This window comes from Sitophilus oryzae, unplaced genomic scaffold (assembly GCF_002938485.1).
Source record: "Sitophilus oryzae breed Bouriz unplaced genomic scaffold, Soryzae_2.0 scaffold_1063_pilon_pilon, whole genome shotgun sequence".
Classification (NCBI taxonomy): domain Eukaryota; kingdom Metazoa; phylum Arthropoda; class Insecta; order Coleoptera; family Curculionidae; genus Sitophilus; species Sitophilus oryzae.
The window spans coordinates 824,035-851,503 of NW_022145686.1; the positions used below are offsets into that span (position 1 = coordinate 824,035).

The 27,469-nt window shown below is 33.9% G+C and overlaps 1 protein-coding gene across 1 annotated transcript in view; it reads left to right on the forward strand.

Annotated features, from left to right (window-relative positions):
- Positions 1 to 27,469, forward strand: part of LOC115878702 (gamma-aminobutyric acid receptor subunit alpha-2) — a 140,491-nt gene that overhangs the window by 77,166 nt on the left and 35,856 nt on the right. The window contains exons 4-7 of the mRNA XM_030895283.1: positions 9,668 to 9,888; positions 12,720 to 12,802; positions 12,888 to 13,022; positions 24,062 to 24,214. Of these exons, the coding sequence (XP_030751143.1) occupies positions 9,668 to 9,888; positions 12,720 to 12,802; positions 12,888 to 13,022; positions 24,062 to 24,214 (592 nt within the window). The remainder of the gene's footprint in view (positions 1 to 9,667; positions 9,889 to 12,719; positions 12,803 to 12,887; positions 13,023 to 24,061; positions 24,215 to 27,469) is intronic.

The window sequence follows — 27,469 nt, forward strand, 5'->3', positions numbered from 1 at the left end:
ACGGATTCATGAAGAAATGACGGATAATGTTTTTGAAGATTACTCTTCCGAATTGATAACATTACTTCTAGAAAGCTCTGTCATTGTTATAGACAACGCCAGTTATCATTTGAGATTAGTAGAAAAATTGCCAACCGCTATTTGGAGGAAGAGGACATTATAGGTTGATTGTCTCAAAAGGATATTTCATTTAAAAACGGAATGTTGAAAAAGAAGCTGGTACAAATAGTTACGCAAAGCAAATCACAGTTTAAAAAACATGTTATTGACTAAATAGCTAAAGCGCGTTGAGTAAATGTGCTTCGGTTGCCAACCTACCATTGTAAAGTAAATCCTATCACACTTATATGGATACAATAGAGTATGGCTCTATTAGAGCCATACTAGATCTAGAGTATGGCACGGTAAGAAGAAGAACGAAATTATTGTGTGTATTATCTTGATTACACTCAGAAAATGATTAAAAAAATTATAAAATTATAGGCCAGTAAACATAGCCAAGTATATATGTATACGTAAAGGTAGAAAAAAATAGTAACCAACCAATCTCAACGGGAATGTGTAGATATGATCTCCTATTTAACCATTGGCGTAATTACAAGGATGTCCGGGGGTGCCGCTCCCCCCCCCCCAGGTACTGCTGGGCATCCCTGGAAATCCTGAATTATGACTCTTGGCTACGTATTAATTTTTATTTGCTTGTGATGCAGTAAAAATGACGATTTCTAGTTTTGTTTCGGTAATATTATTTTGTTGTGTTCAAAAAATGTGTTAATTTTTATTTTTTTAGAAAATTTGTAGATATTTTAAACGTTTTATCCAAAAAATGTGTTTTTTAAAATTATTTTTCATTTTTAAAAAAACAAAAGCCCTAGGCCCCCCCTTAAAAACACTACCCTTTTGAATGGTATATAAGTAAAACCATATAATAACGATATCTTCTGAGACAATTGTTATTGTTTTTTTGGCATAGATAGTTCCACAGCTGTTGAGGGGATAAGAAAATGAGAAGTTGAGATTTTTTAAAAAAGCACTAAAAAGCAACAAAAGGTGATAAAATATCTGAGGTACAAGACAAAATGGGACATTTAAAAAAACACATATTGTTTTTACGTGCTATACCGGGCTGTGATACTACCTCTTTTTTATTTAAAAGTCAAAAAATGTGCCTGTTGGTACTGAAAAAAGATAAATAAATAAATAAATGCCTTTATTGTCAAAAAATTTTACAATTTGTAAACAAAGGTAAACTAAACAAACAAAGTAAACAAACAAACAAACAAAAGAGAACACAAAACATTATACAAATAACATTGTCAGTCTTATTGTTTAAAATAAACATTTATAAATGTTAAGAATGTCAAAGAATAAAAAAATAAAAATAAAATTCAAAAATATTTAGTTAGTTCATAGTAAATATCAATGACCTCTAGATAAATTTATTTCGATGTCATTGGTAGATATAGCAATAGCAAACATTAGACCAGTGTTTACAAGATCAAATTCGATTATCAAAAGTCATTTATTATAGATAACGATCTTTGTCAATACCTCGACGTATTTTTATAAAAAATGCTAACAAAGATGACTTGTTTCAGTCAGGATTAAATTATCTTTTAAAGCTATATCAATGACCAAGGCTAAATCAAATATATTAACCGTCTAAGATACACTCTTTATAAGAGGATTACATCAAGACAAGCCCTTAAGACTACCTTTACTTTAGCTAATTTGCCTCTAACTGAGAACTCCATTTACTTAGGACATATTTTCAGGTAACTGTAAGTCTGATATATCTATTATAGGAAATGTTACTAGTTATATTTTTTAGATTCAAGAATGGATTGGTAACAAGTTAGATCATTTACAATATGGATGGAAGAAAGATCAAAAAGGCAATCCGACATTTATTCAATCAACAGAAGATGTGGACTCCTGAACTACTAAAATGTTTTTTTCAATTACAAAGATGCTCTAAATATTGCTCTTGTAGAAAACTGGGCCTTAAATGTTCTTCAAAGTGTGGTCAGTGCTGCCGAAACAGTTGCACAAACTTTTGTATTTTAGTTGAGGACGAAAATGGCGCTCAGGATGACGTCATAGCAGATCTTATTTAATGACTTTAATAATTTTTAACAATAATTTTATTTAATAAATAATACCTTATAGTTATTTTTATTTGTTTTAATGCTAAAATTTATAGTTGGTTTATCTATATTAACACTATACTGTCAACGCGCAAATTATAGCTGATCGGTTTAAAAAAACTGGAAAATTTATAAAACGTATGATAAAAAATTGCTCTAACTCTATTACTATTTATTTTAGAAAAAAATATATTGAAAATATTCTAAATTTAATTCTCTACAAAAAGCATATCTTTAGTTTTTTCGAAAAAAGTTATGCAAACGGAGATATTTGAAAAGAAAACGAAAAAATCTAAGATGGCGCCGTTTTTTTTCAAAATTTCCCCACTGGGACCGAATGGGACTTTTGAGGAGTTAAATAGGAGATCATTTTCTACACATTCCCGTTGAGATCGGTTGGTTACTAATTTTTTCCACCTCGACCTCCAGATTGACTGGCCTATTAACCATTTATAATATAATATAATATAATAATAATCATAGCTCCCGTATATAGCGTTTTACGCCTTGGGAGTAGCAAGGTACAGCTTGCCATGCTAGAGCCGTTCGGTATACAAGGAATGTAATGTGGCTAGCACTACGCTTCAACCGCCTATTATTACATCAGGATTGTGAATCCCAAGTACTCATTTAAGGCTGAGTCGACCTAGGTACCCAAACTATTTTTATTTTAATAAAAATAGTCGGCTGATAAAATGCCGGGTGTAGGATTCGAACCCACTACCTTGAGATTGGTAGACGAGAGCCTGTACCTCTCCGCCACCGGGCACCTTATAATATATTATACAGTGTTTTATTTTAAATGGTGAACATAGAGCTTCTAGCCTTCTTCAACATTCAATTTTAATATAAAAAATTCGATACAATGGATTTGAATGAATATCATGCAACCAACAATACCCATTTCAAAAAAAGTATTTGTTTTAAATGAAATTAGTTCGTTTCTCGGTTTGTTTAAATATACTGTTACGTTTTTCGTCGGTTCCGTGTGGATAGAAAGTCACAATTTATTTAAACACTATTTATTTAACACTAATTAACAAAAACAATAACGATAAAAGACTTATAGAACTATTTACAAACGATTTATAACTAAGAATTTATTTTTGAATTTTAGCGCGTCAACTGCACTGGTTTATTTATAACTGCCCCCTGTAGGCCACAGCCGCCGGCTTTTATACCGACAGGTAAAGAACTCTAGAATAGTCCATAGATCGTTAGGTGCGTAGAGAAGGTTTTCGAATGTTCCCGTATGTACTAGTCCATTCCAGTGGGACTCGATTCTTCTCGAACGAATAAATCATTACGGTGTCTATTCTTTAATGCGATGTTAAGGTCATCTGAGGGCGGGACATATAGTTATGTTAGGTCAAGTTCACACGGGTCCGCAACACTGCCCCCTTCTTAGGCACATGCTCGTCACGAGATGTACACGGTGAATGAAGGTATTTGCAAAGCTGGCCCCTGGTACATTGCGAAGTCTGGTAGAAATAGCAGTCTACAGTTTTCTCTCCCGATCTCAGCTTTGGGTTGTAGCAGCAAACGAGGATCTCGATTCCCGTAAATCTGAACAAGACTTCAATCATGTTCCGGATTGTACGCCAACTCAAACCATCGAGTCCACACGCCAGCTTCGGAATGGCTAATCGTGCAATGTTGTTGTTTAGCAGGGCTTCTCTCAGTTCAATCAGGGTCTTCCATAGATTGAGATAAGTCGGCTTACTCGGGGACCATTCCTTGGTGACCAGGTAGAAGATGTGCCTTGCTTGACCATGTGCATTGTCGGTTAGCCTCAAGACGCTTCCAACCTCTGGATCCTGTCGGCGTAGTTCTCCGACACGCCCAAACTTCTCATTGAACGTCGCAGCGATTCCTCTGGACATCCGCAAATCTCGAGCCACACAATGAGCGAGCGAATAATCAGGAGGCACGGAAAAGAGGTCTCGTTGATCTTCTTTGGTTACACCATAGCGAGCCTTCTCACTGCTGTTGTATCGGGCCATGAAATCGTCAAAGGACATCTCCGAATCAGGGGGATCAAAGCTGCAGGTTCTCACGGTCCCAGCACGATCTTCTATTTCGCCTTGGTAGGGGCTCAAACGGTTGAAATGGACTACCCTCGGTTTTCCTTTTGGCAATTTTCTGATACGGTATACGACGTCATTAATTCTATCCATGACTTCGTATGGCCCTTCCCACGAGGATTGTAGCTTCGGAGATAACCCACGACGTCTCTGCGGGTTATATAGCCACACCAACTTCCCTGGTTGGTATCCTCCATGCTCAGCTTGAATGTCGTAGTGTTCCTTCATTCGGTCACTAGCACTTTGAATATTTAGGCGGACTCTCTGATGAATGTCGTCCATCCTTTGACGTAGTGTGTGGACATAATCTTCTCCGGCGACTTCTTCTCCCGGTCGGCAACCAAATTTCAGATCACAGGGTAGGCGCACTTCCCGTCCCATAACGATGCTGGCTGGAGTTTGCCCTGTAGATTCTTGGACGGATGAACGGTAGGCCAACAGGAACAGGTGAAGAAATTTGTCCCAGTCTCTTTGGTGGTCAGAGACTACTTTGGCCAGATAACGGTTGATAGTTCTGTTCATGCGTTCAACCATCCCATCGGATTGTGGATGTAGAGCAGTCGTCCTGGTCTTGCGGATGTTCAGGACTTCACAGACGCCTTGGAACAGATTGGACTCAAAGTTTCTTCCCTGATCTGAATGAAGCTCCATGGGAACACCAAACCTGCAGATCCATTCTTTAACAAGGGCATCAGCAATCGTGGACGCTTCTTGATTTGGCAACGCGTAGGCCTCGACCCATTTGCTGAAGTAATCCATTACTACCACAATGTATTTGTTGCCATCGTTCGTCTCCGGGAAAGGACCAGCCACGTCGATCGCTATTCGTTCGAAGGGACTACCAACATTGTACTGGCGCATAGGGGCTTTACCACGCTTTTGTGGCCCATTAATGGCTGCGCAAATGTCACATTTCTTACACCAGGCCCTCACATCTTCTTTGCAGTTCACCCAGTAGAACCGTTCACGCAGCTTGCCAAGTGTCTTGGTAACACCAAGATGTCCTCCGCTGGTTCCATTGTGAACTTCCTCCAAGACTTCTGGGACCCTCTTCTTTGGAATGACGATCTACCTTCTCTCTTCTTGTCCCTCCGGTCTCTCGATCACACGGCGAAGTAGTCCGTTAACTATTTCTATATTAGGATTATTAGATTCTATATTAGATCCTAGATTCTATATTAGGTTCGGCGAATATCTGCAAACTTCTTCCCACGTTAGTCTTTGGCCTGTGTTTTTCCAGTTAATTACTAAACTTAATTCTGGGTCACTGGTTTGGTCATTTGCAAGATCTTCGGGTTGCCAACTATCATTAACCACAGTTGTTCTTAGGAGTTTCACTTCTTTCTCTTCTGCTCGGGCACAATGCTTACAGTCCTTAGCGCAAGGTCTTCTGGAAAGTGCGTCGGCATTCCGATGGATTGCCCCAGCTCGATGTTCTGTGTCGAAGTCAAATTCTTGTAATCGTTCAATCCATCTAGCTACCTGCCCTTCAGGATTCTTAAACTGCAACAGCCATTTCAAAGCAGCATGGTCTGTTCTTAACAAGAACTTTCTTCCATAGAGATACTTGTAGAAGTGTTCCATTGCTTTAACTACTGCTAGTAATTCTCGTCTGGTTACACAGTAGTTCCTGTCCGGTTTTGACAAGGTCTTACTAAAATAACCAATGACTTTTTCTTGACCATCCTGGATCTCAGACAGAACAGCGCCTAACGCAACATTGCTAGCGTCGGTATCCAATATAATGTTTCCGTTGCCAAGAGGGTAGCAAAGTATGGGCGCACTAGTCAGGGCCTTCTTCAATTTTCGGAATGCCTCGTCAGAATCTGAGTCCCAAGAGAAACGCCTCTCGCCTTCGGTAAGTCTGGTCAATGGTTTTGCGATGGTGGCGAAACCCTGTACATAGCGGCGATAGTATGTGCATAGTCCCAAAAAGCTTCGTAGTTCATGTTTATCTTTAGGTATTGGCCACTCTTCCACTGTCTTTGTCTTCTGTGGATCTACCGCAACTCCTTGGGAGGAGACTACATGTCCCAAGTAGTGTACTTTTTCTTGACACAGATGACATTTCTTGGGGCTAAGTTTCAAACCAGAGCTCCCTAGTCGCTTGAAAACTTCTTCCAAATTCTTCAGATGATCGTCAAAGGATTTTCCAACCACTATGATGTCATCTAGGTACACTAAACAGGTAGTCCAGGATAGTCCCTTTAACACAGACTCCATTAGTCTCTCAAAGGTAGCTGGCGCGTTGCACAATCCAAAAGGCATGACGGTAAATTGCCACAGTCCGGAGCCCACCGAGAACGCTGTCTTCTCTCTGTCTTTCGGCGCCATGTCGACTTGCCAATATCCACTCTTCAGATCTAACGTAGAGAATATCGTTGACCCCGCCAGCGTGTCTAGAGTATCGTCTATCCTCGGCAGGGGATAACTATCCTTCTTGGTAACATTATTGAGCTGCCGATAATCAACACAGAACCTGGTGGTACCGTCTTTCTTCTTTACTAGTACTACCGGCGATGTCCACGGGCTGTTAGATGGTTCGATGACACCCTCTTCTTTCATTTCTCGAAGGATTTTATCAGCTTCTTCACGTTTGGCGAGCGGAAGTCTTCTCGGATTTTGTTTGATTGGTCGTGCATCTCCGGTATCAATTTTGTGTTGTACTAAATTGGTACGACCTCTCTGTCCTGCTTCTCCTTTATCAAACACATCTTGATACTTGATTATCAGGTTTCTCAATTTTCTTCTATTTTCGGGAGATAATCCTTTAACGTTTACTAACTCCTTCACCATTTTGTCCGGAATTTTTGAAGTCGAAACTTTGGAGGCTTCCACGCTTCGAACGACTGAGGAGACCGAACAACAGTACCCTAAGAGGGTTCCCTTCTTCAAGGATACAGAATAATAATTCGTGTTCATTACTCTCACCGGTACAGTTTTCTTCGCTCGTAGCAGGGCTTTTCCAACAGCGATCCCTCGTCCTATTTCGCTGTCATGGTTCCTTGGCTCCAACAGAATAATACTCCCATTATTCATTTTACCTTCTAGGCAACCATCCAAAAATATCTCACAGCGCTCAGGGATCGAAACATCTTCTGCTACCACCACGCGAAGCGTCTCCTCACATTTTCGATGCAGAACCACTTCTTCTTCATTTATTTTCAAAATTCCTTGTTTGAGGTTTAGCTCAAAACCTCTAGTGGTCATGATGTCCATTCCGAGAATAAGTTCATCTTCGATATCTGCTACTACCACTGGATGTTCAAAACTGGTGCTCCCAATAACAAAATTAAGGTTTACTTCTCCATGGACAGCAGCAGAGCCCCCCGTAGCAGTACGTAGTCGCCATTGTGTTGTTTTAACCTTCTTCGATGTTTTAAGAATGTCCGGTCTGATAATAGTTTTCGTCGCTCCTGTATCCAACAGCATAGTCCGGAACTCTCCATCAACAAAACCATCCACAAACATGCTGTTGAATTTGTGTTGTAGCGAGGCGACTCGAGCAGTTTTCGTTGGGGCATGTTGGGTACAGGTCGACGTGTGCCCCTTCATTTCGACCCTTAGTAGTTTTCCGACCTCGACGAAGCCGGTTCTTCGTTCTTCTCCTTACAACGGCTTCGCACGTGTCCTACCTGTCCGCAGTTCCAGCAATGAATCAGTCCCTTCTTGCCCATGTACTGGTCCATTACTTTCCGAACAATCCCTTCCACGGATTCGTCGGAACATTCGTCGATGGCCCGTACTCTTCCTAAAGACCGAGAACTTTGTTTCGCGGCCTCGAATTCTAGGGCACGTGCTAAAGCATCCACCAAGTGCGTTGGGTGGGCTAGGAGAAGTGCTTGTCTTGTCTCGTTGTCACGTAAGCCGTCGGAGAATGCCTGTACTGCCAACCGCTCCATAACATTCTCGGGCGTAGCAGGGTACGCAAGGCGAACGAGGCGGGCCACGTCGGCTTCAAACTCCTGCAGAGACTCATTTGCCTTTTGAATGCGATTTTTTAGTTGGGAATGATAGACATGTTCCAAATGAGCTTGGCCGTACCTCATTTCTAAATGTCGTACCAATTGCTGATAATCTCTCTGTTCCGATGGTGACAGTGTCTGCAGGATATCAGTCGCATCTCCCCGCAGTGCGATAGTCAAAGCGGTAGCTTTTTCAGCGATTGTCCAGCCGTTTGCTCTCGCAGCGGCTTCAAACTGGCAAAAATAATTGGCCCAAGCGGTTTTTTCGTCAAACTGTGGAGGCTTAATAACTGACTTTGAGGTATACCTATTTTCGACTAGTTTCGGTCCCTCCGATGTTTCTTGACATTTTGGTGAATTTGACTTCGCTATTTTTTCTTTTAAAATTTCGATTTTTCGGTTTACATCATCCTCAATATGTGTTATTTTGTCTTGTAGTTCCGTAGAATTCTCTATAATTTCTGTTATCTTTTCTTCTAAATTAATTATTTTATTATTAAAGCTGGCCTGTATGTCTTTAGAATTTTCTGCGATGTTATCTTCCAAAATATTAATTTTATCACTGATTTTCTCTTCTAAATTAACTTCCAAGTCAATTGTTTTACTATTTAAACTATTCAAATTGTCGTTTAAATTGTCTTGTAAATTTTTCAATGACGAGTCAAGGTCACCTTCCAGCTCGAAGTAAAATGTGTCAGGATCCTCACCTTCCTCCACCAAAACGTCTCTCAGTCTAGCTTGCAAAATGCTTTTCTTTCCATTTGTCTCGCACTCTCTCTCTTCCAATATGCATTTCAGTTCGGACACTTTCAAGTCTTTCAACAATTTTTTCGAAGTCATTGTCAGTCTTATTTATTTTTTTTTCTAGTCTATCACTCACACACGCCACACTTGACACCAATTGTTACGTTTTTCGTCGGTTCCGTGTGGATAGAAAGTCACAATTTATTTAAACACTATTTATTTAACACTAATTAACAAAAACAATAACGATAACAGACTTATAGAACTATTTACAAACGATTTATAACTAAGAATTTATTTTGAATTTTCGCGCGTCAACTGCACTGGTATATTTATAACTGCCCCCTGTAGGCCACAGCCGCCGGCTTTTATACCGACAGGTAAAGAACTCTAGAATAGTCCATAGATCGTTAGATGCGTAGAGAAGGTTTTCGAATGTTCTCGTATGTACTAGTCCATTCCAGTGGGACTCGATTCTTCTCGAACGAATGAATCATTACGGTGTCTATTCTTTAATGCGATGTTAAGGTCATCTGAGGGCGGGACATATAGTTAGGTTAGGTCGAGTTCACACGGGTCCGCAACAATACTTTTCCTATACTATATTTTGTATACTATAGGTACTGTAAACTGTATGTTCACAATTAAAATAAAAGCACTGTATTTATAGTATAATACATTATATTATTTATTCGATTTCTTCATTTGTATAATATTTCAATTGCAGGAATATTCCATGGACTGTTACTTTAGACAATATTGGCGAGATCAGAGATTATCCTTTGTAGGACCGATAAATTCATTATCTTTGTCTATCAAGATGTTGGAAAGAATTTGGAGACCCGATACGTACTTTTACAATGGGAAAAACTCCTATGTTCATACCATAACTGTACCTAATAAATTATTAAGAATCAGTCAAGATGGAGATATCTTATATTCTATGAGGTAAATATATACAGGGTGGCGCAACTCATTCGCCTCGGTTGATTATACGAAAACGGAAAGATGTAGAAACAAAATATTTTATGGGTATATGTGGGAAGGCAATGTGCACAATTTAAAATTATTTTGAAATGTACAGGGTGTTTCAGAACTAAGATCCATACCAAAGTTATATTTTTTCTTATGCAGAGATCCGGTATTTTATTTCATTTTTGGATTCTTGGGCCCAAAAAAAAAGTATTTATTATAAGGGTTAAATATGTTTAAAATCTTTGGTTTTTGAGATATTGAAAGATATTTAAATTTGCATGCTACAATAGAATAGATTATTAACACCCTGTACATAACGTTTCAGAATTAGTTCTTGTGCTGAATTTAAAGGTAGAGAAATAAACTTTACAGAAAAATGTTATTCCTTCCTTAAATGTATACAGGGGTATCAAAAATTGCTGGTCTATTTTAAATATTTATTTTACATAAAAACTTCGTTATTTCAAATGCAACACTATGTATTTTTTTAAATAAGTCGAAGCAGATTTAAATGCTCTTTCAAACTATATTAGGGTTTCCTATACCTATCTTGCTCAGATTTTTAATAAAAAAATTTGATTACAATAAAATTGTAATCAAGATGGCTAGTGTTGTCATGGTAAGTTTTTAGTGACTTGTAGCTATTTTCAAAATCGAAATTAGTTTATGGACTTTAAATTTATACCAGTTTACTTTTATATAATTTACCTACAATAGTTTAATAAATAATATTTATTAAATATGTGTTTATTATTCTATCAAGAAAAACGAAGAAGTAGTCTTCGAATTATTTTACGATGACTTGTAGATCCATGGATTTTCTATAAAAGAGCCAATTACGGCAAATTCTTTTTCTTCACTTCCAAGGACAGGTTTCTGCCTAATAGGTTTTTTATAAACCACACTACAAGGCGAAATAGGACAAGAAGTTTTTCAAAGAAACTGTTATTAGGAAAATTCTTATTTGGATATCTTTGAGCATATGCCCTTGAGGCCACGAAGCAATTTTCCTCACGAAATAATATCACTAGTAACATATCTATTCGTTCCGCCAGCAGATACTGTTTTTTTTAATAAAATAATGAATACTTACTTATTAAACTATTGTAGATAAATTTAAGGAAACTGTTATAAATTATAAATAATAATGTCCATAAACTAATGTCGACTTTGAAAATAGTTACTAACTGTCACTAGAAAATTGCCATGGCGACACCAGCCATATTGATTACAATTTTATTTAAAAATCGGTTTTCATTCAAAATCTGAGCTAGATAGGTATAGGAAACCCTAATATAGTTTGAAAGAGCATTTGAATCTGCTTCGATTTATTTAAAAAAATACAGGGTGTTATATTTAAAATAACAAAGTTTTTATATAAAATATATCCTTCAAATAGATCGGCAACTTTTGATATCCCTGTATAAATTTAAGGAACCAATACCATTTTTCAGTAAAGTTTATTTCTCTACCTTTAAACGCAGCATAAGTATTAATTCTAAAAAATAATGTACAGGGTGTTAATAATATATTCTATTGTAGCATGCAAATTTAAATACCTTTAAATATCTCAAAAACTAAAGATTTTAAACATATTTAACCTTTATAATAAATGCCTTTTTTGGGTCCAAGAATCCAAAAATGAAATAAAATACCGGGTGTTTCATAAGAAAAAATATAACTTTGGTATGAAACTTAGTTCTAAAACAACCTGTATATTTCAAAATAATTTTAAATTGTGCACATTGTCTACCCACATATACCCCTAAAATATATTTTCGTATAATCAACCGAGGCGAATAAGGTGCGCCACCTTGTATAATTATACTATAAAAAATAGAATAGATATAAGAATAATGAAAATTTAATGATAATAGTAAATAGTCACTCAGGACAGCATTTACAAAGCTTAGGAAATAAAACACAGGATGGCCCGAACTGTATTCCGGAAACTTCGGCAGCATATTCTACAGATAAAAATAAGTTAAAAAGTTCGTATAAATTGTATGTTCTAAAATTCTTAATTTTGGAGATACAGGGTGTAGAAGTTTCATTTTTATTTCGATTTTTGCAAATAATTTATGAAGTAACTTAAATATTTGGATGAAAATTGGTGTCTGGGAGTTTTTTGATATGAGATGTCTCGAAGGACCCCATTTACATTCCGAGTTTTAGCTCCCTAGCTCACATAGGACCAGAGTTACGACGCGAGGCTCCAAGATCGTTACCATTTATGTGACGCTCGGCGACCTTGGCGTGACGCTTCGCGTAATGCTAGCTCGTGTGTCACGGCCTTATATTTTTACTCCCATCGCGCGTAAGGAAATTTCACTTCAAAAAAAAAATACTGTGATACGCAAAATGTGTTTGTAGTTTGTTCAAATGAATGAATCATAAGAGTCGATTCATTATGAGAAATTGAATCGCATGATTCGATTCACTAAAAAGAATCGTAATGCCCATTACTACTGAGTACACTGGCAAAATAAAACACTGATTCTAACCATCATCTGCTGATTATGCTAGCAAAACGCACGTCCAGTTTTTAAAAGTAAAATGTTTTCGTGTATTGTGGTGAATTAGTATTTTATTTTGATATTGCAACACTAAAGGTTCTAACCCCAAATGCCCATTTGGGACTATATTTATGTATTTTAGTTAGTTAGCAGTTGTAAATTTAAGCAAAGTGAGAATTAACCAAACATTTTCTATAAAAATTATTTCCTAAAAACATCTAAATGTTTAATAATGTGTCATTTAAAGATTGTAGTGGTTAAAATAAAAATATTTACTTCTTTTTCCAGGCTAACGATTAAAGCGAAATGTCCAATGGAACTGAAAACTTTTCCAATGGACAGACAATCCTGTCCGCTTATCTTAGGAAGTTGTAAGTAAAAAGAAATAATTATATTTTTACCAGAAATAGAAAGAAATGCTAAAACTTTTTTCGTTCAATAATATTTTATTTCTAGACGCATATACGTCAAAAGATTTAGTATATCAATGGCAAAACGAGGAAAGTGTAAATTTTGTGGCAGGAATGACATTGTCACAATTTGATTTAATTAGTTATCCATCAAGAAGTTTTAATTTAACAAGACGAGAAGGTAATATAATTCTAAATAATATAATTTTGAAAAAAGTTAGCCTAACCTAACCTAACACCGACTAACATTATAATTTGGATTTAAGCTTGATTTTCATGCATCCGTTGTCCGACGATACGTTGATACGATATTAATTTTATTGGTAGAATTTAAAGACTTTGATTGGTTAGAAAATATCGCAGTTTTTAAATTTATTGCATTTTCATGCCTCCGTTGATCGGATGTACAGGGTGGACCAATTTGGTTGTTTCTATAGGGTATCTAGGAAACCGTGAGAAATATTCAAATTTTGATACTGCAGTCTCGGTTCTTTTTTTGAAAAACTCACAATGGCGCAAACGGATCGTGGTTATCTTGATCGGTTTCGAAGCTACAGGGGGATTCTCAAATTTTGTACTTTTTGGAGATGTTCGATAGTTTGTTTATCTCAACAACTACGCAAAAATAAATTAAACATTCTAAGGCACTTTCCTGTGTAGAATGCAGTGGCGTAGTCAGACTTTTTTTGGAAAAAATTGTTTTTTAGATATTAACTTATACTTATGTTTTTTTTAATACACCCCCTGTATATTTTTAAATTTCCTGATTCAGTTTGGCATGGGTTTCTCGAAAATATATAACACTATATAATTATTTATTTTCACTCTTAACTTTAAAATTACAATTTATTTAAAGATATCGACTTTCCTCTTGGTAGGTCATGCCGAGTATTAAAGGAAACAAGCGAATATCTACTTTCAAATTAATCCATGTATTAGCAATTAAATAAATTCGAAGAAGAAAAAAATACGAAGCAAATAAAAAATAAGTGTGACGGAAACAAAAGAACATATTTTAATACAAACTCAACAGGTTACTTCAATCGGGCTTCTCAGTTAATATAAAAAATAAAAACACAAAGACTACATTAAATGTTCACACTACTGCCCATTATTATCTAGACAGAGTTGGCACCGTCTCTGCACACCGCCGCTAACAGCATTTCGAATGTGTATGTTGGTTACACTTTGCAAAGCCACAACAAAACTATCTTGTAACTCTTCTACTCTTCTAATGTTCTATTTGCATTTCGATAAATTTCATTTTTCAGAAAGCCCCAGAGAGAGAAGTCTAAGGGAGTGATATCAGGTGACTTAGGTAGCTAGGATTAAACTATTTTCTGAACTTTTAAAAATGGCTGAGTTTGGTTGCTGGCGCTCAAAATACTGCTCAAAATATAAATCAGCTGCCATTTGCTTATGTTTGTTAGACTCAATATAACATTCTAAATTCTAACATATTATATTTCTCAAAATTTTCAAATTTACTCACTTTTTTATTATTTAAAATACACACACTTCAATCTGTTGAAATGAAATGTCACGCATCCATCAACCGTTTACTTTGTTACTCGGCGCGGCCTACTACTAACTAGATATTTTATGAAAAATTTGAAATGTTGAGGTTAATAATGAAAATAAATATGAGTGTTATGTATTTTCGAAAAGCCCATGTCAAGCTGAATCAGGAAATTTAAAAATATACAGGGGGTTCTATTTAAAAAAAAACAGAAGTATAGTTAATATCTAAAAAATATTTTTTTAGAAAAAAGTCTGACTACGCCACTGCAAATTGCCTTTAGAATGTATAATTCATTTTTGCGTAGATGCTGAAATAAACAAACTATCGAACGTCTTCAAAAAGTACAAAATTTGAGAATCCCCCTGTAGCTTCGAAACCGATCAAGATAGCCACGATCCGTTTGCGGCATTGTGATTTTTTCAAAAAAAGAACCCGAGACTGCAGTATCAAAATTTGAATATTTCTTACGATTTCCTAGATTTGAAACAACCAAAATGGTCCACCCTGTACGTTGGTGTCATTTTATATTTTCGTTTCCATAACGATTTTGCTATTTTACTTATATTTTTTTATTAAGATTAGATTAAATTTGTCAAAAAAGTGTCAAAACGTCCGTTATCGTATAAACGGGTCCGTTGAATGAAAAATGGGCTGAAGAAAAATATTTACGGATGAAAAGTGGCGCGAAAACGCTATGACCAATCAGAGGACCCTCGGACCATCGTATAAACGGATGCATGAAAATCAAGCTTTAAACTTAGTTATGATACCGCATGATCGAAAATGAAACGATGTCAAAATGGCCTTGAAATGCCGATTGTTGATAATTTGTGAGTAAATTTGTACAGTGGCGTGCACTGGAAATCAAATCAGGGTAGGCAAAAATTGGCAAAATATTAAAATAAGTAGTATAAGTAATCAATACAGGGTGAGTCTTAAAGAAGTGGACCTATTTTTAGAGGTAGTACGAGGGATTTTATATTTCGATCCCAATAACACGTTATGAGTTTTTTTGTATTTAAAAAACGGTAATAGCTTGATAATATGACAACATAGATAGTAAATTAAATTTATAGAAACTAAAACACGGAAAAAATCCAATGGTTCTCAAAATTTAAGCAAAATATACAGGGTGTCAAAAAACAGTGTTTCTAACGTTGGTGGGTGATTCTTCAGATAAAAATAAAACAAAGAGTGTTTATGAACATAGGCCCTAAAATACTATCCGAAGAATTTACAGCCCTAGAAAGGTTAAATAAGAATAATTTATTTTGTTTATTTTCAAGAACATTGGTAAACCATTTTTATTGAAATTTGAAAATTATACGCACATTTTAATGCCAAAGCGAATGACGATAGTGTCAAATTCCGTAACAGCACTGAAAGGGTACTTTCCATTTTCCAAAGAACTACTGGTGGTACTTCTTTTATCCTTGTGGATACAGTATTTTCAAAAGCTAGAACTTTTTTAGGTAAAAAAGGTGCTGTTAGTTTAATTCGAAACGGTGAACGGTTTTCAAGATATTTGTGTTTAAAGATTATTACAATGCATCGATTTTAGTATTAGCGAAATGATAAAATGTAAAGAAATTTTAAATAAATCAATCTCCTGATTTCGCCCTAATACTAAAATATATGTATCGGAACCTTTAAACGCAAATATCTAGAAAACCGGTCACCGTTTCGAACTAAATGAAGAGCACCTCTTTTACATAAAAAAGCCCTAGCTTTAATTTTTTATTTCTTGAAATTACTGTATCTACAGTATGTTATGTCCCCAGATTGTCTTTACAAAAGGAAAAACTTTTTATTGTTGACTTTTTGAGAAAAATACATTCTTCGTAAAAAAATTTGCTTGGTGTAAAATGGTTAATTCCGTTTATACCTTTCCAAATTTTCATACCGATATAGAGAAAATTAACAAAACATGAAAATTTAGTTGAATTTTTTCTGAAGTTCTAAAAATCAAAACGCGTTTCTATAGTAATATAATTTCTTTTTCGTTGTTTGGTATGTGTTTCAGAAAACATGTGCCATCCCTATTGGGGAAATTCCTCAAGAAAAAATAAGATTTATTTTTCATATCAACATGGGTCCGACTCTGCTTTGTTTTGTAGTTAAGCGTATTAGGTATAATATTAGGTATGAGGCGTACAACCTAGCGTAGCGTAGAGCGGAGAGAACCACAAAGCGTTTAAATGCATTGAAGTAAATGGAAGTGGCCCCGCATACAGGCGCGTATTTTTCTATTGTCCGCTCCACTACATATTTTAGCGATGGGTTGTTATTTAACTATCTGTTATTTTATAACAATTATTTATAAATAACATAACGTAACCGTTACTACTTCTAAAGAATAACAGATATAAAATAACGACACGTAGAGATCGGCCGCTCCTGAAACGAAAAACGAAGTCGGCTCTCTGCACCGCCACGAAATTCTATGCTGCTCGAAGCAATTCCAAAAAACAACTAGTATGGATGGAAAACATATTTCCTCAACTATTGATACAGGCGGCGAGACAACGGACAACGGAGTGGGGAATGCTCTATGGCGAACGTAGCTGCTTCAGTCGATACCGTCGACGGTCGTATTGGGCTTGCAACACCTTAAAACTAATAGGATATAAAAGAAGCAGGTTTTTTGAAACAGTTGCGGGCATAACGCCTGGCGGTCGAGATAACAGGAGTGGGAAAGGAACGCTGCTGCATCGGTCGATTATCGATGGAGGCTCGCAACGGGTTGGAGAAGCAGTCATTTTAGATACGTTGTTTTTCAACCTGTTACCAGCATAACAGGGCGGCGGTCGAGATAATCGGAGTGGGAAAGGAACGCTGCTGCATCAATCGATTGTCGATGGAGGTTCGAAACAGGATGGAGAATAACGCATCAGTTGTTTTAGATACATTGTTTTTCAACCTGTTATGAGCATAACGGGCGGAGGTCGAGATATTATGGCGCTGTATATTTCAATACTTACTTATTAAGTTTCAATATTTTGGTATTTATTTATTCTGAAAAATTTTCAGAATAATATTTTAAGATTTTTTAAAAATGTTGAAATGAAAAATCTGGTCATTGATTAATCACGATCCTGCTTAAAGCCCTTGACGTAAAAAGCTGATTTTTGGAAAAAGGATTGACTTTAGGGTGTAGAGGTTCGATAAGAAGGGATTTTTCGAAACTCGAATTCTAAGGGGGTGAAACTACCCTCAAATATTAGAATTTTTTTTATTTAAAAACCGGTGAGTTTTTCGGAAAAAACTCTTAAAACACGTATATTTTATTATGTTGTTTTACATATTTTAAGATTTTTTAAAAATATACAACAGGGTGTTTCATAAAATATGACCATTGAGTAATCACGATTCTGCTTAAACTGCTTGACGTTTAAAGCTGATTTTTGGCGGATTGACTGTGGGGTTGAGGTTCGATAAGGAGGGGTTTCTCGAATCTCAAATTCCAACAGGGTGAAAACGCCCCTCAAATATTACAATATTTGTTATTTAAAAAACGGTTAGTCTTTCGGAAAAATGCCTGGACATGCATAATTTATTTGGTTTTTTTACATATTTTGAAATTTTTTAAAAAATCATACAGGGTGTTTCAAAAAGTTGAGTAATTGATTAACCACGATTCTGCTTAACCTGCTCGACGTTTAAAGCTAATTTTTGGCAAATGTGAGAAAATTTTATCCAGTTTGTATGTTAATGGAAATTCTTGTTTTGCTGTATCATCACCATTAGAAATCATTAATTCGACGCGAACGAAGTCGCGGGTACACGCTAGTTTAAGTGTAAAATTAATTTGAACTCTAGTGTGTAGTTGGTTTACTTATGAAGAATATACTACACATTTTCTTATATTGCTATTTTTTGACCGCAAATGGTAAAATCATAACTAAGAGCTTCTCGCCCGTCGAGTGAGATGCACCCTGTACACTGCTACGCAATTCAGGATCTACGCGGATCGAGGGGCAGGGCGTAGGTGATCGGAATGTATAGGTATAGACGAGTGGCGGAATTTTGGCTTTTTTATATCGCAATTTGTAAACAGCGCTTATTTGTAAACAACCACCGTTTTTAGAGAGGTATTTTAGATAACAATCGATATTTAGAAATGTTTTGACACCCTGGAAATACTACCACCGAGCACGTCATTGTTGCAACTTGCAACTGCGTTAATACGCCTGGCGGTGACCGCTTCATACTCTTTCAGATATTTAGCAGTAAAATAAAGAAACCTGTTATTTTTAAGCTGTTATTTTAAGCTGTTTTTTTATAAATAACTATAACAGTTTCAACTGTTATCTAAAAATAACAGTTTTGCCCATAACTAACATATTTTAATTCAAAAAAATGTCGACTGATTCACCAGGGACGTGCATATGGGTTATCACTGGAATATTTTTTTAAAAAAAAAACATGTGTGGCATTGACTTTTTTCCTTTTATTAGCAAAATTGTGTAGGCCGAAAGTGTGTAGGTAACGAAATTAAAATAAAATAATATAATATTTATTTAATGCAATTTATTACTAAACTTTACTTAAATTTATAACACTGAGGTGAATAGTGCTAACTACAGCAAATTCTCGCAAAAAATAATAGTATTTAAAATAATTAATTATGAAATAATTTTTATTCGAATCTGTATTTTCATTCGAATGAAATAAATTTTATTTTTATGAGAGGAATCTCTCTCCGGGGGAGATGTTTTTTGAAACACCCTGTATATTTGATATGTTAATATATGATTTTAATTTCCAACGTAAAATACCTCGGCTATTTTGGACTTATTTGAAAAACGGTAAAAAGGAAACATGTTTCTTTTATCGAGACCTACCAGTCCTGAAAATATGCGCACTTAATTAAGACTCGACCTATACAATTATTTTTAACTCAAAATTAGAGGAAATTTTTTCAGATTTGGCATCACTGTGTCGAAATTAAACCACGCTACACTTCCTTATGAGAGACTATCTCATATAACTATCTCTTTCTAACACATTGGCCTCCAGTCATTGCGGCCTGTAAGAGTACGTGGAAAATTCGCAAAGGCGCAACTTTTAATGTCCCATTAGAGACAATATAAAGTAAACAATCTGATTTAGCGAAGATCATATGGAACGCCTTTATTTTTATTTTTTGCGAATACTGAATTATTATATGAAAAATCATATTAAAAAAAAGATTTTATGACTTTTTGTCTGGGGGAACAACGCCAGTTTCAGTTTTTTTGACTAAATTTTATGCACGCCACTGTAATTATAAAATATTATGTCATTAATCGACATTGCTTTTTTATCCTACAGTATATCATAAAGTATTTAAAACAGTATCTATACTATACAGGGTGGCGCACCTCATTCGCCTCGATTGATTATACGAAAACGGCAAGATGTAGAAACAAAATATTTTATGGGTATATGTGGGGAGACAAGGTGCACAATTTAAAATTATTTTGAAATACACAGAGTGTTTCAGAACTAAGATCCATACCAAAGTTATTTTTTTTTTCATTTTTGTATTCTTGGGCCCAAAAAAAGGCCTTTATTATAAGGATTAAATATGTTTAAAATTTTTAGTTTTTCAGATATTTAAATTTGCATGCTACAATAGAATAGACTATTAACACCCTGTACATTACTTTTGAGAATTAATTCTAATGCTGAGTTTAAAGGTAGAGAAATAAACCTTACTGAAAAATGGTACTGATTCCTTAAATTTATACAGGGTTATCAAAAGTTGCTGATCTATTTTAAGGATATATTTTATATAAAAACTTCATTATTTCAAATGCAACACCCTGTATTTTTTTAAATAAATCGAAGCAGATTTAAATGCTCTTTCAAACAATATTAGGGTTTCCTATACCTATCTAGCTCAGATTTCGAATAAATAGCGATTTTTAAATAAAATTGCAATCAAGATGGCTGATGTCGCAATGGCAATTTTCTAGTGACGGTTAGTAACTATTTCAAAAGTCGACATTAGTTTATGGGCATTATTATTTATAATTTATAACAGTTTACTTAAATTTACCTATAATAGTTTAATAAGTAAGTATTCGTTATTTTATCAAGAAAAATAAAGCAGTATCTGCTGGCGGAACGAATAGATATGTAACTAGTGATATTATTTTGTGAGAAAAATTGCTTCTTGTGCTCCAGGGCTTATGCTCAAAGATATCCAAATAGGAATCTTCCTGATAAGCGTTTCTTTGAAAAACTTCTTGTCCTATTTCGCAGAGCTAGTAGTGTGGTTTATAAAAAACCTATTAGGCAGAAACCTGTCGTTGGAAATGAATAAAATGTATTTGCCATAAATGGCTATTTTATAGAAAATCCATATATCTACAAGTCATCCTAAAATAATTCAAAGAACTACTTCTTCGTTTTTTTTTTGATAGAATAATATACACATATTTAATAAATATTATGTATTAAACTATTGTAGGTAAAGTAAATAAAAGTAAATTGGTATAAATTTAAATAAATCCATAAACTAATTTCGATTTTGAAAATAGCTACTAACTGTCACTAGAAACTTGCCCTGACAACACTAGCCATCTTGATTACAATTTTACTGAAAAATCGCTTTTTATTCAAAATCTGAGCCAGATAGGTATAGGAAACCCTAATATAGTTTGAAAGAGCATTTAAATATGCTTCGACTTATTTAAAAAAATACATAGTGTCGCATTTTATAAATAACGAAGTTTTTATGTAAAATAAATATTTAAAATAGACCAGCAATTTTTGATACCCCTGTATACATTTAAGGAAGGAATAACATTTTTCTGTAAAGTTGATTTCTCTACCTTTAAACTCAGCACAAGAACTAATTCTGAAAAGTAATGTACAGAGTGTTAATAATCTATTCTACTGTAGCATGCAAATTTAAATATCTCAAAAACCAAAGATTTTAAACATATTTAACCCTTATAATAAATACCTTTTTTTTGGGCCCAAGAATCCAAAAATGAAATAAAATACCGGGTGTTCCATAAGAAAAAATATATCTTTGGTATGGATCTTAGTTCTGAAACATCCTGTACATTTCAAAATAATTTTAAATTGTGCACATTACCTCCCCACATATACCCATAAAATATTTTGTTTGTACATCTTTTCGTTTTCGTATAATCAACCGATGCGAATGAGGTGCACCACCCTGTATATATGCTACGGCTAAAATGGATACTTGGCTTGTTTTCAAATTGGCAAGCTATTTTGCAAAAAATCAGTGTGGATTAGGTGTTAGTTTGTGGTGGTGGTTGTGAGGTATGTTTGCAAAATAGCGGGCTAGTTTGAAAATTAGCCAAGCATCCATTTTAGCCGGAACATATACAAAGACTCGATTACTGAACATCCGAAAGCCAGATTCCTTTGGACATATTGAAAAAATAATAATTATTATAGGAAGATCTATTATTTTGTAATATCACTCTAATAAATAGTTTCTACTTTAACATACAAAAATTTATTCCAAATTAATCATATAAAATCCAATTAGATGCCACGTTCGATACGTTGGATTCAATTTGTTTGTACTAAAATGTGTTCATACAAAAGCTTACAAATTCATATGAAGGCGTCAGAAGAAAACAAAAGCTTACTTTGACATGTATGTACAGGGTGTCCCATTTTGGTTGAAATCATACGGTATCTCCGTTATTAGTGAAGATAGAAGGGTGCGCTTTGCTCAAACGTGTCTCACTTTTTTGTCAAACGGAAGATGCCGTAAACAAAATTTTCATAGCCCTCTTCGTTTCCGAGCTACAGGGTCATTTTGAAAGTTTTGCAATTTGGGACACCCCCTGTATCTCTGTTATTGTTAAAGCTATCGAGAAGGTGAAAACCGTTTATTCTAGAACTGTTTACGTAGAATAGAGTGGTGTAGTCTGGTTTTCTACCAAAAAAATATTTTTGAAAATATGAACTAAAGTTATGTTTTTTTTTTAAATGGAACACCCTGTATATTTATAAATCGTATGATCTCTCTTGCCATAAGCTTCTCAAAAATATATATCACTCTATATTTTTTTTCACTATTTACTGCAATATTTAAAAGTTTTTAATAAGAGATCATATTTATTAGTAGGCCATGATTGATAATAAAAGAAACTAAAGAATTATTAAAAGTATACTGCTATCTGTCTCTTGTTTTATTTTGGGAGCCGCTAATAAATTCTCTATATATTAGGGAAACTTAACCCCCTACCGCTATTTGTAAATCTTGGAATACGTGTATACGTACGAATAATCTATCGTATCGGAAATTTTAGATATTCCTTTAGCTAATTTACGTGAAATATACTTTCAGCAAGATGAGGAACATTCCCCCTCGTAACTATGAAAATATTAGAATACTGTTAAATTATTATTTTTCAAATCAATAAATTGGAACCAATGAACACATATTGATAGCCTCCTCGATTCCCGGATTTCGCCGTTCTCGATTTCTGATTTTGGGGATTTTTGAAATACGAAATATATCGTGGCCACTACAACCTACAACAATGTCGAACACCTGAAAATGCTTTAATAATTCAAGCTTTTAGATATTTGCAAACCCATTCCGTTATAAATAAAAAGAAAGATATATTCACAGTTTCAGTGGTAACAGTTATTTCAAAAGTAAAATATATCAATCCCAAATTAACTTTAATATGTGTATGACTATTTTAGTAAATACCATTTTGATTTTTTGTTGTTTATCACGGCCTACTAATAAGAAAATGATATATTTTAAATATTGCAGTAAATAGTAAAAATAAATATAGAGTGATATATATTTTTGAGAAGCTCATAGCAAGACAGATCATATGATTTATAAATATACAGGGTGTTCCATTTGAAAAAACATAACTTTAGTTCATATTTTCAAAAATATTTTTTTGGTAGAAAAACAGACTACGCCACTGTATTCCACGTAAAAAGTTCTACAATAAGCAGTTTTCGCCTTCTCGATACCTTTAACAATAACAGAGATACAGGGGGTGTCCCAAATTGCAAAATTTTCGAAAAGACCTTGTAGCTCAGAAACTAAGAGGGCTATGAAAATTTTGTTTGCAGCATCTTCCGTTTGACGAAAAAGTGGGACAGGTTTGTGCAAACCGTATGCTTCTATCTTCACTAATAACGGAGATACCCTATGATTTCAACCAAAATGGGACACACTGTACAGGGACATATCATCATAATAATATTATGTCATTAAAATCTGCATTCGCAGTTGTTTCTCAGCTTCAATCTACTGAGCTGTTCATTGAGGAGACAGTGTCCTGTTAGAAACCTCGTGACAATCCGACTTCTTCTTACATAAATCAAGGAAAAACTTTGATTTTTCTCGAATCGACATTGTTATGAGTAATATCAATTTTTGTTTTCAATTCTCCTTTTAACATTCATATATTCTACACAAAATATAATCCCCAACTAATGAGTTGATGATTATTTTTAATGAGCAAATGTGCTAATACTTCTTTAAATAAAAAATATTGACAGCCTTCATGCTCCATTACGAATGTGAAGTTTCAATTCGATAATTTGGTAAAAAACGCGTCCAGTGTTACCACACTGGCCTTATAAATTTATAAGAGTAGATTCGTATGATTTTGTACGAACACTTTTTTGTACTAATTCGCATTCAATGAATCAGCTGCATAAAGTAACTAATATTTTATAATTTTTAGGAGAATTTTCCGTGCTAGAAGTTTCATTTAATTTACAGCGTCATACTGGATACTTTTTAATTCAGATCTACGTTCCATGCATTCTTATCGTCGTACTTTCTTGGGTATCATTTTGGATACACAGAGAGGCTACCAGCGACAGAGTTGGCTTAGGTACAATAACACGATTTGTATTATAATTGTGTTATATACATTTTTATTATTGTTACTACGTGTGTCTTGATCCAATGTTATACAGAGTGCTACAAATTCGAGGTACGAGCATTGGTATCTCGGATACCCTAATAGATACAAAGATGGTTAAATTGGGTCAAACTTGCGCCTTTGGGATATTTACCAAGATGCCATCAAAAAAGTTTTGAAAATTTCAAGGATTGCTGAGATTTTTGGAAAGAAACGGATTTTTTGAAAATCAATTTTATTTTTTCCTTACGTTACTTTTTAGAAAATCAAAAAACTAATTGCACATTCTCATAGCTACTTTATTAGGGCTGTCTGATAGTATTTTTAGATTTTCAAATTAGCTGATAATTTGTGAGATACAGAGGCCAACTTAATTTTTTTAAATACGGACCTGCATTTTTTATTTCAGTTTTTGAAAGAACTCGCTCTCCTGAGTACAATGATATGCCACACTTTTTTTGTTTTTGGTACTTTAACAACAACAAAACTATTTAATTATTATTTAAAATAATTTGAAGTCCTAATCTGGTTCTTTTTAAATTATTTAATCTGATTATATTCATCGCAACAATATTGATCGGCGCTAATTAACATTGAATAAGAAAAATAGAGCCAATTGAAAGATTCAAATAAATAATAACCAGGTCAGCAATTTAAAGATCTTATTTTCAACTTTTTTTTATTATGAATTTGAAATTTTATTGTACGATCCAATAATATGCATTATTATACAGGGTTGTTCACCACATACGACACGGAGTATTGTAGCTAAGCAATTATATTTTTACAAATTGTAAGTTTTGGCTTCGTTAAAGGACTATTAGAGCTACAATTTAAAAATATTTTTACAAGATACAGAGTGTCCCTAATAAATAAAAAACATCAAAGTTGTATTTTTTAAATGGAACACCCTGTATATTATTACATTTTTAGTTTCTACGATTAAAATAAAGGTAAATTTGATTAAGGTTTACCGCACTTTAATCTTTAGGCTTTATTTCTCCAAGGGTATCAAAGTTTTTAATACTAAATATTTACTGAAGTTTATTTATTGATCAGTTATTGTGCTGCAATAATAAAAATTATACTACCTTATACAGAGTGTCTAAAATATTATTTTAAATAATTACTAGCTTTAAACGGCAATAACTTGTTTAATTTAAATGGAACACCCTGTATATTTTATGAGAATCAGATGCACAATTTAATTGTCTATCAAATTGTATTACACCATTTTTTACCTATCTCTTTAAGTTTCCGTAGAAAATGTATTTTTTTGTAATTTAGAACTTATTTATCAATATACCCATGGAATACTGACATTTTAAATTATTTTTAAAGATGTACGAATTTTTTAAAGAGTACAGATACTAATATTGTCGATTGATACTAATATTGTCGAAGAGGACCAATTAATATGATTCCAGTATTCAAACTACATTAACTGACTGTTTGCGTTGATTAATAATAATTGCCCCAAATACTAAAAAGCAGAGTTTTGTATGTGTATTAGGCAGTGTGGTAAAAAGTAACACCTTAAAAATGATATTTCATTTTTTAATAAATGCTTATTTATAACAACAGAGACGTTCATTTTCATAACTTATTATTATATTGATTTCTGATTCAAATACACATTTATTTAGAATAATTTATTAACGAACACAATTAAGTATGTAATTAATTAGTATTTGGGCGGAAATAATGGTGTTGTATTTAACTAATGGTATACTCTTTTATAGAGATTTAAATAGTTTTCTTTTTGCATACAAATGGGCTAGTAATATTATCGTTTTGCTAAAAACGATAATATTACCAGCCTGTACATTTTGTACATTTGTTGCTTTAAAAACAATCTAAAACGTCAATATTCCATGGGTATATTGATAAATGATTCTAAATTATAAAAAAAATGCATTTTCTACGGAAACTTGAAGGAATAGGTAAAAAATGGTGTAATACAATTTGATAGACAATTAAATTGTGCATCTGATTATCCTAAAATATACAGGGCATTCCATTTAAATTAAAGAAGTTATTGGCGTTTAAAGCTAGAAATTATTTAAAATAATTTTTTAGACACTCTGTATGAGGTAGTATTATTTTTATTATTGCAACACAATAACTGATCAATAAATAAACTTCAGTAAATATTTAGTATTAAAAACTTTGATACCCTTGGAGAAATGAAACCTTAAAATTTTTACTGCAATTTCACAAAATTGAAAATAATTCAAAAACGGTAAAGTTTAAATGTAATAAACCTTAATCAAATTTACCTTTATATTAATCGTGGAAACTAAAAATGTAATAATATACAGGGTGTTCCATTTAAACAAATACAACATTTTTTGGTGTTCCATTTAAAAAAATACAACGAATTTTTTTATTCATTTGGGATACTCTGTATCTTGTAAAAATATTTTTAAATTGTAGCTCTAATAGTCCTTCAACGAACCCAAAACTTACAATTTGTGAAAATCTAATCGTTTAGCTACAATACTCCGTGTCGTATGTGGTGAACAACCCTGTATATTAATCGTAGTCTCTGATCAACTTCTACAAACTAGTTTGTAATGCTCTACATGTTCGAAAGGGTTACTACCCTACCTATTGCACAAATTTATTATTCACAGGAGACCGAGTCCTTTCAAAAACTAAAATAAAAAATTAAGTCGGCCCCTGTATCTCACAAATTATCATCTAATTTGAAAATCTAAAAATACTATAAGATAGCCCTAATAAAGTGGCTATGAGAATTTGCAATTAGTTTTTTGATTTTCTAAAAAGTAATACAGGAAAAAATAAAATTTATTTTCAAAAAAATCCGTTTTTTCCAAAAAACTCAGCAATCCTTGACATTTTTAAAACTTTTTTGATGGCATCTTGATGAACATCCCAAAGCGCAACTTTGCGTCAATTTAACCATGTATCTTTTACAGTTACCGAGATATCAATGCTCATACCTCGAATTTGTAGCACCCTGTATAGATACATAGGAAAGTCCATGTTAATTTTATGATAAATAAAAGGTTTATATTAGAAACATTTCTAAATATAAAAAGTGACAATCACAACTACTTACATTGCAATTGTTATTGCTTATGCTTATGGTAAACTGTATTGAAAATGGTTAGAAGTTATATCAGTTGAAATGTGATTTAACGGTTCCTTACTCGATACTGGATGTACCATTTCCTTAAAACGCTATAATAATAAACATAA